At 35.1% G+C, this 19,881-nt stretch overlaps 1 protein-coding gene across 11 annotated transcripts in view; it reads left to right on the top strand.

Annotated features, from left to right (window-relative positions):
- LOC142352289 (high affinity choline transporter 1-like) overlaps window positions 1–19,881 on the top strand; it is a 119,714-nt gene that overhangs the window by 60,579 nt on the left and 39,254 nt on the right. For all 11 annotated transcript variants that reach the window (XM_075404792.1, XM_075404798.1, XM_075404791.1 and 8 more), the window contains exons 2-4: window positions 4,665–5,788; window positions 14,366–14,512; window positions 17,189–17,302. In XM_075404792.1, the coding sequence (XP_075260907.1) occupies window positions 5,527–5,788; window positions 14,366–14,512; window positions 17,189–17,302 (523 nt within the window). In that variant the 5' untranslated portion in view covers window positions 4,665–5,526. The remainder of the gene's footprint in view (window positions 1–4,664; window positions 5,789–14,365; window positions 14,513–17,188; window positions 17,303–19,881) is intronic.

The following is a 19,881-nucleotide window of genomic DNA, read 5'->3' as shown; positions in this document are numbered from 1 at the left end:
AAAAATTCTAATTCGATTTGAGAGCTCTTTTTTTTGGAAAACTTTTCATATTTTTTTCTTAAGTCATCTAGAGACTAGTCAATAGTCAAACTGATGTTCCATTAATGACAAAATTGATTTACCATTTAAAAAAGCCCGATGAACAAACAATTTGTTTTCAAGGAATCGCTCGTGTTTTTTTTTGGCTTCGACTCTGAGATTTCGTAAATTTAAATGAAATTTTGATTTTCTTTTTGAGGTTTTACCAAATTTTTGGAGTCCAATGGCGTAGACTTGTGGATTGAAAGTGCAAAAGGTTTCGTAATGAGTGTTAACTGAACCTATCTAGAGCATTGATTGAACAACTAATAACTGTTAAGACTTTAAAAATCATTTTTCGAGAAGTTTTTTTAACAATAACCAATCATAAACCCTTTTTCGTGAGTTGTGAGTCAGTCTCAGTAAAGACAGGACCCACATCTTTTCCACTGCAACCAAAATAAAATTGGTTAGTGCCCTTATCTTCTTACTACTAGTTATATGACTTCATATGCCACAAGATTTCAAAACTTTTCAAAAAATATTTTGGATATTTTCGTGTCATTGGTCTCTCTTGAAATTTTATCACATCGTTCGGATATTAATATCTCCCAATGGCATAGGGAAGATGTTGCAGGGATCATTGATGATCATTTAAGAGAAAAGTTTATGTTTTAATTGGCTTCGACACTTTCTTCGCGCACTTTTCCACTTTTCCACTGAATTTTTGGTTTTTGCATGTATTTGTTGTTATTTCCATAGTCATAAGACTTAATGTGATTTCTTATTGAATAGCTGTCCATGAAAAAACTTTGTTTTCTAATAGAGGGATAACTGAGCGGATTAAGATATTAGATTTAATGGCTGTTAAGACTTTTACAAATATTTTTCAAGAAAATTATATTACAAAAAACGATCTTAACCTTTGTTTCTTGAACTTTAAATCAATCTCTGTAATAACCGGGCCGCCTTCTCTTTTAATTGATCTAGTTAGCGGTTTAATCTTCTAACTTTTGGTTTTATGACTTTGGTGCACGAGTTTTCAGATTTTTTAAATTTTTTGATATTTTTTAATTCTGGTTCCTTTTGAATTCTTATCACATTATCCTAATTTTGATAGTTCCCACTGGCTTAGAGAAGATATTCAATTAGTTGGAGATGAAAGTTTCATTGAAAAACTGAAGATTTTAATGGCTTCGACACTTTCTTCTTGCAGATTTCTACTGAATTTTTTGTTTTTGCAAGTATTTTTTGTGCTTTTCGTAGATATTAGACTTATTGTGATATCAAAACGATTAGCTGTGCTTAACGAACATACTTGTGCTCTTTTTGAGGTGTAACTGAGCGTGTTTATTGACTTCCATGGAAAACTATTGAAATTAATGTCTGTTAAGACTTTGAAAATAATTTTTTCGAAATTTTTTTAACGTTGACCAATCTTAAACTTTTTTTCGTGAACTCTGAGTCAGTCTCAGTAATGAACTGACACCCTTCGTTTAAACCTCAACCAAAGTTAATCTTTTTAGTGGTTTACGTTCTAACTAATGGTGTTATGACTTCCATGCACAAGTTTTCATTATTTTTTAATACAAAATTTTGGTTTTTTTCGTACTTTTGGTTCTTTTTTGGAATCTTAGCACGTTATCCTAAAATTGATAGTTGCATTGACTTATAAAAAACGTTCAATTGATCATGCATAAAGTTTTCAGAGAAAAATTTATGCTCTAATTGGTTTCGACTCTTTCTTCTCGCACTTTTCTACCTATTTCTTGGATTTTGTCAGTGTTTGTTGTTGTTTTCATAGTCAATGACTTTATGTAAACTCTTAATGATGGGATATGACTAAAAAACATTCGCGTCGGCTCATCTATCTTACCGTATTTTTAGCTTCCGTTGAAAGCTATTGAGTTTAATAACGTTGATAGTAGTGGTTTTATCAAAAAACTTTGTTTTTTTAATGTATCTGTTCATGTTTGTTGATTTATTGGCGTCAAATTGTTTTAAAAAGAATACCATTGCTGTTAATGCTTTGAAAGAAATACCATTGAAAGAAGACAAATTTTTACTGAAACCTGCACTTTTAATGGCTTCGACACTTTTTTCTTCCATTTTTTTTATTTTGCTGTAATAGCCTGTTTTTTTTTGTTCTTTAGGTAGCCGTAAAATGCTGACCGGTCTCGTAAGCTAGTAACTGTGGATTGATTGAATGATGTAACTCAAGGCAATCAGTTTATAGCGAAAAGTCTTAAAGTTTATAATAGTACACATTTTTAAGATTTTAAGGTTTTTTCAATTTTTTCAGTTTTTGTTGTTTTCGTCATCATTGAGAGGTCCCATGACATTCCCTGTATTTTAATAATAACATGTTTACTGAGACTATGACCGAACTAATGTTTTGTTCGTTGGACAATATGCGTTTTATGAAATTTTTTGTGAGTTTTGTATTTGTGTTTCTTTTTCTCCTTTAGTACTATCGTTTAAAAAAGATCCCAAAGAATTTAAAAGGTGGCTCACTTGAACCTATTTATTCAGCTGGTATAATTTTAGCTGGATTGGTATAAAAACAAATTGAAATGAAAATACGACTCATTTAGATGAAAGCTAATGATTTTAATGGCTTCACTAATTTGTGTTTTCGGAATGTTTGTAATTTGTATTTCGTGATTTTTTGAGTTTTTTTTGCATCCTTAGTCCGTTACAATGGCTTATCTAACCAAAAACAGGTCCTATTGGTTTCATTTCGACTTTTTAGAAATTTATCCAGAATTAATTCGTTACCAGTTGATGATTTTTAAGACTTGAAACGAATTAGTTTAAAAACTGTTGATTGATTTTTTCGATCATTATGTCTTCTTTTTGTCGACATTTTACCTAGTCTCATCAAGGAAAAATGCCATCTGCTGAGTAGTTAGGAAAAGTTAAATTTGTATTGTTAGGGTTTTGTCTGAAATTTTTGTTTTTTGCTTTTTTGTTTTTGTTGTTTTTTCTTGTAGTATTTTCAATGCACATCTCGTTGTAATGAGGCATGGCATTATTTAATTCTATTATTAGTTTGTTCGTGTAGCGATTTTTTAAAACTCAAACACCTATTTTTGATTATCTCTTCGTCAAAAATGTAAGTCAAAAGACAGTTAAGTCAAAATTGTAGATGAGCGCGGGTCGGAACATCATGTGCGAACGCACATTAACGAGCCTCCTTGTTTAGTAAAAAAAATTTTTAAAAATGTATCGAATCTTCCACTGCCGGAAATTTTGCTAGGTTCTCTAAGTGCTGTGGTCAAAAAATGACAGTCCGAGTGTAAAGTGACAATGTTTTGTTTTCTCGTAACAACAATTTAATGAAGAGTTGGATCGTAAACCATTGAAATTGTAAAATTATAAACTTAAGCTTTTTTAAGAGTGCTTTTCGAACAAAATATTTATAATTATGGAACTGTATTGCAAAACTTTTGAGAAGAAAGCAGTGAAATGAAAAGCGCATTTGAAATTGAAGCAAATTTTGTGATACTATTTAAATTTCTGTTTTGAAATTGTGAAGCTGATAATATTGATAACATTATGCATTTTTGACAATTTTAGCAAACGAATTGGGATCTGAAAACAAGACAGGCATAAGCAGATCGAAGTGAAACAAACTGTCAAAAACATCACAAATCTTTCTCAATGCAAATAGTTTTTTATTGATTCTCCTTCCTGATTGCGATTTCCACAGCTGACTTTGTTTCAATATTTTGTGCCTCACTTTTAAAGTTCAAAGATAAAAATGGATTGCTTCTGGGAAGTTCAGTAAAAAGAAATTAGTGCTCTGAATTAACTTTTTTCAGTGCGTCATCAAACAACTCTTGACCAAAAAAATCTTGTCTGAAAGTGAGAACAAAAGAATGTTTTATTGACTCAAAAAAAATTGCCATGGGTTGGTGAATGACTTGAAGAAATTGGTCTTTATGACAAACATGTGTTGAAAATGACACAATTTACGATGCATTTGTCTAAGGTCTTTTAGAATCATTTTACTTTTTCAGAAAGGGAAAATTTCTTCAAATCTGTGACGAATATTTTATCGTCTGCAGAGCTGTAGAAAGAGTGTTAACAAAACGGAAATTTCTGGCATGTACTGCTTCTGGTGAAATGTGTTTTATGTACTAAAATGCTTCTTCTCATTTCTGAATAATTGAGTTTCTCGTTAGTTTGTTCGTACTTCTGTTAATGATATTCGAAAATAACATTAGTTCATTTGTGATATACGTGTTAAGCCTAAAATTTTGGGTTATATCATGTACAATAGAGAGAAAACATCACTAGCTTTAATAACCAATCCAAAAATTTTGTTTAACTTGTATCAAAGTTGGAGAAAAGTTGAAAACCGTGGGTTCTTGATTCAAAAATATAGCAGAGTTTCGAACAACTTGCTGTAGATAAGGCTCAAAATCTGGTACCATAATTAGCGGTGATTCATATCAACTTAGCTCACTGAACTCAAATAATGAATCCCGCTATAAACCACTCTAACTATATTGTGAAATAAAATGGACTGCTGATTTGGTTACATCAAAAAAGGTGCAAAAAAACTTAGTATGAACTATCTACTCTATGTCCTCTACCCCCCTAGTAAGAGCTGTACCCTCTAATCCCATCTCTGATTTCAGCGTGTGAGATTTGATGTCGTGTTTATGACCAACTCAACACTATAGCCACTATACTGGGTTGATTCTGCTCTGCTACAACAACCCCAACAACCACTAGTACTTCCACAACTGGGTTCATCACTGCCACACCAACCCCAATGACCCCCCAGGCCACCCGATCAGCTCTACAACAGCCAACCAATATCAAGTCCCTCCTACGCAATCAGCGCCTCTTTAATACCCCCAGTTGATTCCCCCTTTGTAGTGCCCACCAACTAACCCTCTCCAGCACCAAATAAGCCCACTTTTACCCCCCATCTTCTTCACGTAGCCTCACGCCCTCTGGGCTAACTTTGTATCTCTTGGGATAGGCTTCTGTTACAATAACCTATTACAGTTAAGTTACTTACTTACTCATAAACTGCTCCTACTATATAACTTCTTCTTCCATTCATTTCTTTTAATTTTAATTCTCCCGCCAATCTAAACAATCCTCCTTATTTGGACAACTCTTTGATCTCATCGATTTTCTTGATATGGAAAGGCGTATTAAAGAGATCTTATTAGTTGTTAAAAACTGAGGAGAGGCAAGCAAAAATTTCACCTTCATAGACTAAAAATTCGGAAAATTAGAGCAAAAAATGATACACCAAAAACTTATTTAACATGCACTATCAGTTGAACCTTGTTTGATTATCATTACCCTTTAAATTAACTATTTATAATTACAACTATTTATTCATTTGAGATTCATATGTTCTTTTTTGAGATTCATAAGTTTAATTTTTTGGCAATAATTTTCTTTGAGTTTGCTTTGATTAATTAATTAATACGAACTAAGTTTTGTTGAAATTTCTTAATTATACCCAACTATCAGCGACTAATGGCCAACCCGTGGAACCCTTCCAGTATTCCCATGGCCGACTACACTTTAGACCTAGATGGCCTAGGAGCCACCGAAACTTCTTCCGACGAGCCCACAACTGAAGCACGACTTAATGTGGGGGGCTTGTTCGCCCTTGTGCTGTTTTACTTCCTCATATTCCTTGTGGGAATGTACGCAGGATGGAAGGGGAAAAAGTACAGGAACCCAGCAGTGCCAGACAAGCCAGAGTCCTTGCCATCGATGGAAAACAATGATGCCGGTATAGTACTTATGATTAGACTTTTAGACGTTTTAATCGTTTTATCTGCAACAGAAAATTGTTGACAATAAGCTATGTGAACTATATCTTGTCTACATAAATTTTAACACAAGCGAAATGTTAGAATGAACTGAGTATGTTAATTATTTTCAAAATGCTCATTTTCATGCCAATGTGTGTCATCTATTTTCGTTCACATAATTCATTTTCAAATTTGATTGTTCAAATATGTGTAATAAATGCGAAAGGTTTGCTCCATGGATTTCTTCATATAAAAATGATAATGCATAGTCTACCACTGGGATATTTTTTTTCATTTACGAGCTTGTAAAATTCTTGTATAACATGTTATCAGTTCTTAAAGGATAAAAATGCCAATCTCACGGGACTATTGTATAGAGCGACATGGAAGTCGACGCAAGCACATATTTTAAGCAAGATTCGGAATTTTTCACCCTCCTCTCCCTCCCCCGGTAGATTGGTTACGTAAATCCTGCTACAGTCATTTCAAGATTCTGGCTTTAATCGCGAACCGCTACGTGGTTCTGCTTTAATGTCAGATTCTCTTGGTGACTTTATCAGAGAGAGGCACGCACACTATAAGTAATTGAGAGAAAATAAACATGAACTTAATGAACTTAATATGGTACAACCGCACCACATATCCTCGACTCTAATTAAATTTTAGACTGCAACAGTGTAAAATTTAGGATATTAATTACATATGTACCGGTTAGTATAATTAGTAAATTAATGAGAGCAGCAACAATCAACAGAAATTTACAGTGGAAAGGAGGGACATATGCTGTTTAGATTACATTACATGTAAGTCCTTGACAGTTACGGTTAATCGTAAGCACAGAGCATAAATTATTGCACAAAAGTGGTGCGTATCCCAAACAGATTAAATGATTATGATTTAATGCGAGGAAACCAAATGAATTTTAACAATTTAAAAACTAAACACGTTCACAAAGAAATAGCAAACTTTAACAGAAAATCAGCACAATTGTACTGCAAATCCAGATTTACATTAAATAAATGCTAATTGAATAAATTTAAAATTGAAATGCAATGAAGGAATAAGTTTTGAACAATAGTTTACTTAGTTTTAAATTTGGTTTTCTGCGTCGAAGACGCTCATGCTAATCTCCCTTGCATAGTCGTCGTATTCGTAACTCTCCGGAGACCAGGTTCCGACAGGGGGAGGTGCAGGAGGACTCACTACTGGTATCTCGAATTCTGTTTCAGTTGAAGGAGGCTGTGACGCCTCTTCTTGGAGTATCGTTTCAATAACCGGATTTGCAGTCTTTTGTCTTTTGGAAGCAGGAGCAGAGTCATCGCTAATGGAACAGACAGAATTCTCGAAACCAAAATAGTCTTGAGCTCGTCGATTCCTTTTGGTTTTCGATGTAGACGGCAAAGCAGTGGACGAGGTGACCGATGACGCAGCAATAGAGGATGCGTTGGACGTATTTAAATTGGTTGACGACTTGCTCGAGCGATTACTTCCCGGTTGTGGCTTCTTCGGTTTACGGGAAGTCATGGCCTTCGAAATATTGCTATTGGCTGATGAAACTCCTGAGGCCGCATCAGACTGGATAGGTCGATGGCGAATATTGATCTCCCCACGATACTTCTTTTAAAGGTCCTTTATGTGTTGGGCAATTTTTTCTTTCGTGGTTTTCTCATAGGGAGGAGGACGTCTTTGAGCGTATTGCCATAACTCTGTATTACGTGTCAGCGCGAGTGCCGAATTTGGCAATATCGCTGTTCCTCACACTTACCTCTGGAACTCCGGGTTCCTTAATAATTGTGGTCGTGTCAGAAGTTCGGACAACCATACTGCCCGGGGCCAATGTTTCCCATAGACCACGAAGATATCTCTTGGACCTCTTAGACACCTTGCGTGCTAGTTTGATTTCCAGTGACTTTTCCGACCGTGGAATGGTGTTATTTAGTTTCGGATGCATAACGAATCTGGACACCGATTTGTTCGTATCACCATTATAACGAAGTCCTGCATCCACTTGTGCCTTTTGCATCGCCTCTTCGATGAGTATGTCACTGCAGTCACCGGTCACCCATCCATGTTTATTGAGGTAGTCCTCCACCGGAACTGTATCTGCGTCTAAATAGTGGCGGAGAATGTTTTCATATGACAAATTTGATAACTTTCGTATTGTGCTAATATTACTTAGTGGTGTATTTGCCTTTCTTCCAAAATGTGCTTGGAAAGGTGTTACATTTGTTGTCTTTTTTTGCATATACGCAATTGATATACTATTGACTTTATGGCTTCTTTATTTGTGAATGCGTTATTTCTACTATCTAATTTCATGCATCTTAAGCATCGTTTAATAGTTTGTATCAAACGCTCTACTAATCCAATAGCTCTATGGTCACTAGCAGGAGCGGTGATTATGTTAATATTATGTTGTTTACAGGAATTCTTGACTTTATATCTATTAATCAACGAGTTTGATCTAACCTAATATTTCGGGGAACACCGTGTATTTGAATATATTCATCTAAGAATTTATTTACATTAGGTCCGTTAGCTTTATCAAGGACTTCTACAGTAGGATATTTTGAAAAACGGTCAATGCATTCAAGAAAATGGATATCTTGATTTCTTTCATTTGTAATAGGGCCGCCAAAATCAATTTGTATTTCTTCATTAGGTTCTGAACAATTTAATAAAGGTTTCCATTTTGTCGGCGGAACAATGGGTTTGAGATTCTTACCAATATCAGTACAAGGCTTGCACTGGGCAGCCTTGTTTAGAATTTCACGATTCATATAAGGCCAAAATGCATATTGTCCCAGGGTTATCATACCCCAGCTGCCAGGGTTCGTGAGATGGAGACTCCCGAGTACGGCGTCTTGAATGGAGTGTGGAATTGCCACACGTTCGTCCACACATACACAACCGGACCGTACGTGCAAGTCCCTCCAGTATGAGAACAAATAAGGGTTCACCTCTTTACACCGTTGTGGATCGTTTTGCAAGATGCAATCTCGCACCTCTTTAAGGACCGCGTCCTTACTGGTGAGGACGGCCAGGAATCTCTTAGTAAACAACTGCGTTAAGTTGTTTTCGAATACTTCCTCCTTCGACAGTTCCGAATTGGGAGAGTTTTGGCCGTCATTTGAAGACTGGGTGGAGTTCACGGCGGAGTTGGGGGTCGACTGGAAGGTGACCCTGCTGTGGGTAGGGGTGGGGGGGGGGGGTTTGTGGGTTTGACCTCGAGCTTGTCATATTGAATTGAAAGATTGAATGAATATGGGTTGAGTTTGCTTGAGCTTTAAATTTCGGCTGGATTCGACTTGAGTGTGTGTTTGAATTTGAATTAGAATGGATTTGAGCTGCGTTTGCAGAGTTCTCGAGAAGCAACTGAGTGGTTTTACGATGAATGGCAGAAAGCAAACTAGAGTAGTTTGTTGAGTGAGGATGTGAGGCACGTGTGGAATGTGTGTGATTGACGCTGCAAAAGTGCTGTGATTGACAGTTTTGCTGTGTGGTATTTACATAAATTGCTGCAATAGCGTCACGAATTCGGGTAATTTTTGGTAACGCAAATTCCTCATCATATTTGTTTGTAACTTTTGCTTCCTGGTTTGGTTGGCGGGAAATATAATCTACCAGCCCTATTTTTGCGCCTGGTATGTGTTCAATATTAAAATCAAAAGGTAAAAGACGATCTATCCAACGGGTTAAGCGACTATCATAAGATTTGTTGGACAGGTGTTCCTTCATAAATGAAAGTAGTGTTCGATGATCTGTGATGATTGTGAATGATTTGCCAAATAAATAGTATTTAAAATATTCAACGGACCACAGAACTCCTAATAATTCTAATTCGTTAACACTGTAACGTTCCTCGTTTGAGTTGAGGAAACGAGACGCGAATGCAACTGTATGCCAACCTGTAGGTGAGCGTTGCTCTAATGCTGCTCCTAATCCCGCTCTAGATGCGTCGCATTTGATCCGCGTTTCCAAGTGTGGATTATAATGTGTACTTTCCGTTGCATTTGCGACTTTATTTTTAATTGATTGAAAGTGAGTTTCATGTTCATCATTCCAAACAAATTTTGTGTTCTTTTTAAGTAATCGCCGAAGTGGGTGTCACAATTGTGATCGGTTAGTGATGAATTTTCCTATATAGTGAACAGAGCCTAAGAATGATCGTAGTTGTTTTAAGTTGTTTGGTGCTGGTAGGGATAAGATGGCCGCTGTTTTTGATTCAAGTGGTGCGATTCCTGACTGAGTAAATTTATGACCTAACCATTCAATTTCGGTTTTAGCGAAGTGACACTTAGGTAAATTTATTCTTAAATTATCCTCATCTAATTTTTCTAAACATCTGTAGACTAATTTAAAGTGTTCTTCTTTAGAGCCTCGACTAACTACGATTATATCGTCCAAAAAGCAATAAGTATTTTGAAGTCCGACTAATGTATAATCCATTACTTTTTGGAATGCCGCTGGCATATCAGTTAATCGGTAGAAACCGGTAATAAAACGATATGTACCAGTTCGCTCACCACTAATAATAATAAATTTGCAATGCCGAGCCGTTTCCGGGTCTAGATTAAGTTGACTGTATGCGTATTTCAAATCCAAAGTCGAAAAATATGTTGTCTCTTGTGAAGCGGTTGTATTGAAATTTCGCTGAATCGTGTCAATTAAATTATCAATATTGGGCATTTGGTATTTATTTTTACGAATAGATTTATTCAACATTTTGGAGTCTAAAGCCAGTTTAACTGTTTTATCTCTCTTACTGAGATAACTATTGGAGAAATGAAATTTTTATCTGAACAACTGTTTAATTTTATGATATGTTTTTCGTCAAGTAGTTTTTTAAGTTCTGAACTAACTAGTGGTTGTAAATTAATTGGGATTCGTCGTCTTTTTTGATGTGTAGGTGTAAACTGTTTGTGAAATGTGGATTTAACTGAATGTTTCAAAGATTTACCGATTCTGGTGATGAGACCTGGAAAATCAAATGCAATCTGTTTCTTGATTAAACATTGGTTTTGATCACTATTTGCCACTTGTTTAAACTGGGTGAGAGAAAAGCCTAGCTTTGAGAAGAGATCCCGTCCAATGATTGGTCGATGACCATCTTCCACTACTGTTACATCAACGCCCGTGGCTATTCAGTCATTCAATTTGATTGATGTATTAGTCACACCAAAAATTTTGATTTTTTCATTAGAGAAAATTTCAGGTCATGTATCTCTGGTGACTGTACCCAATAGCCTTCTTTGCATGCTGACACCACCGCGTTTGCGAGACTTTTATTAATAATTGTGCACACGCTTCCTGAATCCACCAATGCTTTTGTTGTCGTATTCCCGGCACAAATGTCCAAATTCACCGGTTTCACTTCTCGAGTGTTGCTTTTAACTGAAATCGTCGCCACACAATTATCATTATAGTCGTCATAATCCGAATCATAGTTTGCGTCGTATATGCTCTGCTGCTTGAGTAGTCTGTCTATATTATTGACTTGTTCGGCCGCTGTTGTAGAGGTACCCACTGTGGCCGCCTCAGAAACAGAATCATCTACATTATTTACTCTGGGTTTTGGTTTATAGGGGATTTTAGGTTTGCGACAGACTTTTGCAAAGTGGTTAACAATACCACAATTTTTACAATTCCTTCCACGGGCAGGGCAATTTTGTCTATGCGAAGCTGACCATCCATAGCCACAGTTCGGACAAATTGAAGGCTTGACGAATTGGTTAGTCGATGGGCGTGATCTATTCCATGATTCTTGTACATTATTCACTGTCGTACTGGTAATTTCGTTTGTGGTAGTCTGAGCTGCGGTCCCAGATATTTTCAGTTGATTTTGTATTCCCATTTCAATGTTCATGGCAACTTCTAGTGTCTTCTTCGTTGTTCTTGTCTCCTTTAGCAATTCTCTTTGGATTTCGCCATCTTGCATGTTTGCTATGAAGACATCACGAATGATTGATTCCTCGTGGCTTCCTAAATCGCAATTCAAGGATAGTTCCTGAAGACAACCGTAGAACTTCTCCACAGGTTCTCCCTTCAGTTGTTTCCTGGTGAGAAAAGTATACCGATCGAAAGTGATGTTTCGTTGTTTAGTAAACACCCTATCTAGACTTTCCCAAAGATCCTTTGTTGTTACCCGATCAATCTGGATATCCGCTTCTTGGGAACCAAATATTCGTCTACCCTCCATCCCCATGGCTGAGATACGTTAGGGAGACTGCTTTGTTATCACAATACTTCCAGGGTTTTCACCGCACAATATACCTATGAGTTCAATTTTCTGACAACGATTTGGCCACGAATTCTGCAATTGCTTGTTTCGGATTTTTCGATTTCGTTCGCCCTGAGATGTGCTGTTTTCAACATTGTCCTCTTATATAGGCTCAGGAGGTAGGATGACTTTGTCTGGGAATCTTCGAGTAGAGTATCGATTGAAATACCCTCTTTTGCCATGATAGACAACTTCAACATGATCTGCCAGCGGTCCCATCTCAAGGGTGGTTCTAGTGTTGGTTTCTCCCAAAAGGGTTCAATTCCAAGGAGTGCACGTTCTTTGGTTGCTGACTGCGCCATGTGATATCCCTGACCGTAGAGATACGTATTTGAGCCACGAATCCACGTAGAGTGGGATTCGAGGTGCGAATCCAAGCTGTTACTAATTTGTGGGATTACCACTTTTAGTTTTGCTTAACAATTGAGCTACGAATGTAGCTGTATTTTATCTGACGTGGAAACCTCCTCGAATCCAATGGGATTTTTCTTAGTGGAAAACAGAGTAGATTAAGAGCAACTGAATTAAGTGATGAAATTTATGAGAATGAAATATGATAAGAAGTGGGTGATGTGAACAAACTGAAAAGATGACTTATTAGTCGGCGGCAAATTTAACATATGTGAATTATGACTTTTAGTCAGCCAAGGGCAAACTTGAAGTGCAACTATACTTAAACAACTGAATATGATCTTAATATGGTACAACCGTTCCACAGGAGACATAATTTTGTCAGTTCTTTTTGACTTTTTCATTGTAACCCCAAATACATTGTAAATTAATGTTGTAAATTTGTAAAGTAATTGTAAATGACTTTAAGATAACCCTTAAGTTGACTGAGATGTTCTGAGAAAAAGAAAGGCAAACATTGGATAGTAATGTTTCTAGCTCAATGCTTATTTTCTAGCTCTGATTTTAACTTACTCAGAGATCAGGAAGCGTAGTGGGGAAAAATGTCTTAAAACAGCACAATATTGAAAATAAGCACCAATTTGATGATTGAATTTGAAGCTGTGTTTGATTTTAAAATGCTGATTGAATGACCGTGAGCTCCAATGCGACAAATATTACAAAATGTATATATCAAAATAAACTATTCAAAAAAGAAGTACTCCAATCGCAGGTATCGGCAAAACTATTACTAAATGGGTATAAAAGATATTATCTTTTTTAAAATTTCGAATTCCTAACAACCTAGACAAGAAATTATCGATTTGTGCTTATATTTGCGGAAATTGCATTAAGTCCATCATGGTTCAAACCATCAGGCCTCAAAAAATTATTCAGGCCTCAAAATGTTATTCTCCTTATCAAGATGTGGTGTCCGACCCAAGCGAGTTCTGAAAAAAGTCTACTAGTTGGACTGATCACTTCTATTTGGCCCGGTCAGAGTCGGTTTAGGTCTGGATGATCTGGTTCCCATGTGCGCGACGCAAGTCAGTCTGATCTGAGCTGGCTTGGGTCACTCACCTCATAGTGGGTTCTGAAATAGTGGGTTTTGAGAATAATCTTTCCAAAATGATGTTTAGCCTCTGATGCCCATTGAAATCTTGTCTCAACTATTACTCTCACTTGAAATGATCGTGTTTAAGATTTTCAAAAAAATTTGTGACCTTTGAGTTTGTATAGCTTCGATAGCGAATTTGATATCTAGATAGCTTACCAATAATTTTCACTGACGAAAATTGTGACGAGCATGGTCAGTATCTCTAATTTTCTGTTAATAATTTAGGATTCTTGAGCCTGAGCAGTTTTTAAGCAAAATTATTTATCTTGCACGACTGTTTGTAGAATCAAACGAGATTTTTAAAAGTTTGCTTGAAAGTTGGTCAACAAATTGAGCTCCTCATGAGTTTTATCAGCTAAACTATTAATAATGATATTTTTGAATGATGCTGAGTAGTCGGTTTTGATTAACGAGAATTATAAATGATAATTGTTGTTTCTATAGGCGAGGTGCTTATATAACAATTTGTCAATGATAAAGACTAAACGTGCAAGTTGCAATGAATTCTTTTGCCTTTTTCAATCAGCACAATGACAAAATGTAATATTGTGATGAAATATTTAAGAGGCCATTGACAAAAAACGTCCAAGATATGCACAAAATAACTGACTTTCAAAGAGTAAGATCTATCATGATTGATCAAGATTATTATTTTTATAAAAAAGCTCCGAAGATTTTATAGGTTTTATTATCATAAATATCATACCAAATATAGTGGTAAATTAAATGTCTTTCACTGGGTTCAATCTCATATCTTTTATTATATAGATGGAGTGACGAACAACGCGGCTCCATCCCCTACGAGTGGAGGGGGAGGAGCGATAGCAAGTGCGCCCCTGGATCTCACGGACCATGAGAACTATATACTGGCTGGAAGGAATATCGGATGGCTTGTTGGCACTTTCACTATGACAGGTAAGCATACTGGTTTTGGCATGTGGGTTACAATTGTGATACAATTTTATCTGCTCTCAATTTTGTCAGATTTTTGTCTTTCGGTCCTGCATGACAATATAAAAGCAAGCAAGTGATAGGTTTTTTTTAACTTAAGATCATTTTTGGATAATTCGACAGACTTCTTGAAACCATTAGCAAAATATGTTCAGTGTAGCAGCCAGTAGTTGACATTACATACAATTTTTATTCTGGCAGTCTTTGTAGACCTCGGTCGGTTATGCTGCATGATCTTGTAAGATTCTAGCCTGAAATGTTTGTCTTGCAAGAGCTCTGCAAAAGAAGACTTGCAAGATTCTTGCAAGCGTTGCAAGATTCTGGCAATTTGGAAAATTTTATCTACGCCTATAGGCTGCGCAACTTAGTGCCTTGACATTAAGTTACGTTTTTTTGGAAAAAATAGCAGATATCTTTTGAGAATCTTGCAAGAGTCTTAAAAGATTAAAAATTTAATCTCCGCACTTATAATGTCAAAATTTGATGCCTTAACAGTTAGTATCCTAAACATTAGAGCCATTAGCAATTCTTTCGACGTCTCTTTTTTCTTAAAAAAATGGAGGGACATCTGTAAAAATCTTGCAACAGTGATATCGTAAGATGCACAGATATCAGTCAAAATCTTGCATGAATCTCATAAGACTCTGGTCTCTGGTATAGTGATATAAACATTTCGCTGTAGAACAATAGTCTGGTATGATAATGCATAATATTGCGCGTAAGAACCTTGCAAGCTGACCCTCTGTTTGATAACTACTGAATATTGTTTGAATTCTTTTGATCATCAACGCAGTAAGAGCTACATTTTGGATATATTTGGATTTAAAAATAATGAAAATGGAGTAACTCCACAAAATTTGGGATGTAGAAAAAGGGGATTGAGTTCTTGCCGCTAACAATTAAACAGCACACAAATTTCTTCAGCCATTGAACTTAGTTTCTTTCTCTTTAGAATACCAAAAATACAAAAATGAAGAATAAAATTTTTTTGCAGGCTCGTTGGTTATCAAATATGCTTGTTAATTATCAAATAGGCTTCGAGGCAGGGGATGGGATTAATCGAACCAAAGTTTTGAAGCCATTTAGAAAAAATCCTGAACTACAGTTTTGTGGAATTAGGCAAATAGCAATTAAAACACTAAACGAGGTACTTTGAAATCCAATCGATGTTATAACGTTGTTAAGTGTCCGTAACAGTTCTCTCTACATGCAAAAGAGTTGCTAAAAATACATGCGAAATATATAATTGTTTTCATTGTATTGCATCTCTTTTACTGTATTCAGTGTCATAGCGACCAATGATTTTGGTTTTTAAAAAAGTAACAGAGAAAAAATGGCAAAAGTTTTAAATACTTATCAATGGTTTTAATGTAAATAATTTAGAACTACCGATTAAAAAAAATGGCGGAGTTGGGGTTAAACAACATCAAGACAAAGATCCAAATTCAAAAATTTTGTTCATTTTTTGATAATCTTCCGAGCTGTCTTTCTACGAAATCAATTCGTGTAGTTATTTTGTTACATTACATCACTCAGCGGATATTGCAATACCTCCTTTTATAAAATTTTTTAATTGGTATTCGCCTAATTTCCGCAAAACCTTTGTTCAAAATTTTTGCCTAATGGCTACAAAAATTAGTTTCGCCTAAATAAGTAATATTATATCCTACTAAATTATATCCTACTTCCCTTTGAAGCATACGCGTAATGTTCAAAAACATGCACATGCAATAAAATTTAAGATAATTTAATATCCATTCTAACTTAAATGCTAGATGTATATATCATGTATGTATGTATGTTATCATCTTGTAAAAGTGACTTGTTAAATTAGTTTTGCAGCTGCTCATATTTGGCGTTTGTCTTTATAATTGGTTATGGCGTAAAAGTAGTTTATCTAGCAGGATAACTGGCAGTTCACAGAAGTTTTTTATATATTTTCAGAGGAACCCGAGCTTCAAAAGTGCATATGGTTTTTGAACAATATTTGCTGATAAAAATGTTGTTGTTTTTATAAATTTTTTGAAAGAATGTTAAAAATAATACAACAGGCGTTCTCTGATTTAAAAAATCGATTTCAATCGCTCTAAATTTTCAAATGTTGATTGTTGATTTTCAAAAACAAATTGTGACTATATAAACTTTGATTTAATGAACTTTCTTTAAATCTCTGTGATAGCTTCTTGTTTTTCCGGCTATCCTCGTATTAGGTGGACGACTGTTGTGCGATTCCTATGGTGTCGCAAGTTGCTGCCCTATCCTGAATTCTCTCAAATAAACCCATCGAATTCCAATCAAACCTACGTTTTTTAAAATAATTTATTTATTTTTTATTTTTTTTATTTATTTATTTATTTATTTATTTATTTATTTATTTATTTATTTATTTATTTATTTATTTATTTATTTATTCATTTATTTATTTATTTATTTATTTAGTTATTTATTTTATTTATTTATTTATGTATTATTATTACGTTATTTTTACGGTTATCATGTAGCAATCTTATAAGACACTGGTATCATTATGTATAATCTTGCAAGAGTCTTGCAAGAAACCAGCCGGGTGAGAATTTGGATTTAATTGGTTGAATACAAATATGATGATGTTTCGAAAATGTTGATCTGTTTGCTGTGCAGCAACATGGGTTGGTGGCGGATACATCAATGGGACAGCAGAGGCCTTCTACAACCCACAATTAGGACTGATCTGGGCACAAGCGCCATGGGGATACGCTCTCAGCCTCGTTATTGGTAGGAATGAATCCCTCCGATTTTTAATTCTGTCTAACCTAGTTTGGGCCGGTTGAGTTTGAGTTAATACCTCAAACCATTTTTATTGGTTGGACGAACTACTGATATTTTGACCAATCAGAATGAAGCTGTTGGTTACCCTTTTTTCCTTTCCGGTTAAACCTCTCCGGCATCATCGCTAACATATATATGACAGTATTTCGTACTTAAATGTCACAAGAAGACACAAGACATTCCGACCTTGCGTCAGTTGAACTCTCTCCACTCTTCTCTCTAATCTAGCACACAGCTGAGAACACCAACTTGTTCATTTGCATAACTTGACCAACGTCCGAAAAGGTAAATTTCAATAAATTTTGCGTTTTTCATAAACGATTGATAAATTTCGTCTGAATTTCACATTTTGCATAACCATTTTCCACGATGGAATATAGTTACTCAAAACTTGTAAACAAGTTACTTATATCTTAAAAGAAGGCTTACATTTTGCATTGTGTACTCACGGACAAACTGAACCCGATTCCATCGTTTTGCGCATGTAATTAGCCTAAAACTTTATTACCCGAAGTTCATGAGTAATTATTTGAGAACAAATTTAAAGGTCTAATTGTCGATTACAAAATTACAAATTGTCTTCTTAATCCACAATTAATATTGAGCCGGATATTTCTGAAATTAATAACCAAACAGGTTTTCTTTCATTTCGACCTAATTGACAATATTTTAGCTAATATATACTTCAACGGCGGAATAAGTTTGTAATCTTAAAAGATGGGACGAGAAAAAATGAAAAATGAAAAAATGAAAAATGAGTAAATTTACTCGAGAAATCCGATATTGGTCACGTAATGTGGTTTGTGCAAAAATTGCCCCGCAATTGCATCAATCACCCAAACAAGGAAACTCCCCTGTGAATTTCAGTTTTTGTCTCCGTGACTGTAGATATCGACAGCTATCGGATCAATTTCAGTTCCAAATATTTTCTTACAAAAATAGCCTCTCACTTTTAAACGAAATATTTGCATATTTAAATTCCAAAATCATTTTTCAGAAACTTATTTTCCAGAAATGATTCTTGACATTTCTTGGTGTTCGATTCTCTCTAGACGTAATATTTATAAACCTAATGAAACTGGATTTTGAGCATTTTTGTACATTTTTTCAATTTTAATTAATTTCGAGTTTTATTACTTGGTTCAAAATCAATTTTCAAAATATTTTATTTTTAAATTGTACCTCAAAGTAAATTTTTGTACATAAGATAAATGGAAGCTTATGAAAACATTGGTAGCAATGCATGTTAAGTTTACTGTTCCTTAATTTCTGAATGCTTGTTGTTTGTTCAACAATTGGCTCAATTGTTCTGAAAAACTACGATTGATTGCGGTTTTCAATGTCCGTGATTTTACCTTTTTAACAACCTTAACTAATTTTTAACTACGTTTTTTTTCTCTATTTTGGTACTTTGAAACCCATTTTGATTTACAATAAAATGTGCAATTCGATTTGAGTGTAAACTTACATTTTGAAATTGAAATGTTATGCTGGAACATTTGGATTGTTCGTTAGAATTTCTTTGGTGGCAGCTCCGTGGCGCTTAGACTAAGCAAAATTGTTTGAGCAAAAGTAAAAACTGGTGCTGATTAATATACTCATCTGGTAAATGTTAGAAAGGCTAACCTGATAAATGGGGCAAACGATTGAACCAACGCTAAAAAAATGTTTAGATCATATGCACTGTTATGAGTGGTTGCACATAATTTTATAAAGTCACTTAGAGTTACCCAGAAGCCTCGTGTACAAACTGATTATTCATGCAGTCTAACGTTCTCGTTTGATCACTATAGTCAGTTGAAAACAAGTGCATCGAGAAATAATTTTTACAACATCTATATTTTAGTTGAAAAAATGGAACGGTTATCTGGTAACAATAGGGTCATAACCAGTCAGGAAACGCCCGGACTACACTAAATTATTTTTTCAGCGCTGAATCATGATAACTTTTGTTCTGAATTTTGGACTGCCAAGTATCATGATCATGTCAAAAATTAAGCTGATCAGAGTAAAAAATCAGGACAACCTAGTTTCTCTGAATTTGTTCTGAACTACATGACAAAATCAGACTGTGGAATTACTGATCAGAACAACATTTCAGCCTGGAAAAAAAATCTCAGAAAAAAAATTCAGCATGAAAATACTGTGAATTTACTATGAGAATAACGAAAGAACAATAAAAAATAGTCATTTCAATAAAAAGTAGTCATTTCAGTCCAATTGGAGTCCGCATTGTAGCATTTCTGCTCAGCATCCAAAACAATTATAATAGAAAAATTAGCCGATATTGGGCCAGTTTTTGGGAGACGTTTTTCAGTGCAAAGCCGAAGTAGCAATTTTGTAAAATTTTGCAACTTACATTTTCTTGTTATGTATGTCCGCATTTCCGTTTCCTAGTACGACCGTTACAGCAATACCAGCAAATTTCTACGTCAATTTCGCAAAAGAGCAACTCTTCACATTCGTAAATACATACTAATAAGATCGAAAAACCAGAAATACGGAAATTGCAGGCGTCTGATAGA

This window comes from Convolutriloba macropyga, chromosome 13 (assembly GCF_964194025.1).
Source record: "Convolutriloba macropyga chromosome 13, txConMacr16.3, whole genome shotgun sequence".
Classification (NCBI taxonomy): domain Eukaryota; kingdom Metazoa; phylum Xenacoelomorpha; order Acoela; family Convolutidae; genus Convolutriloba; species Convolutriloba macropyga.
Note: the sequence above shows the minus strand (reverse complement) of the source record. Positions and strands in the feature narration are given on the sequence as shown.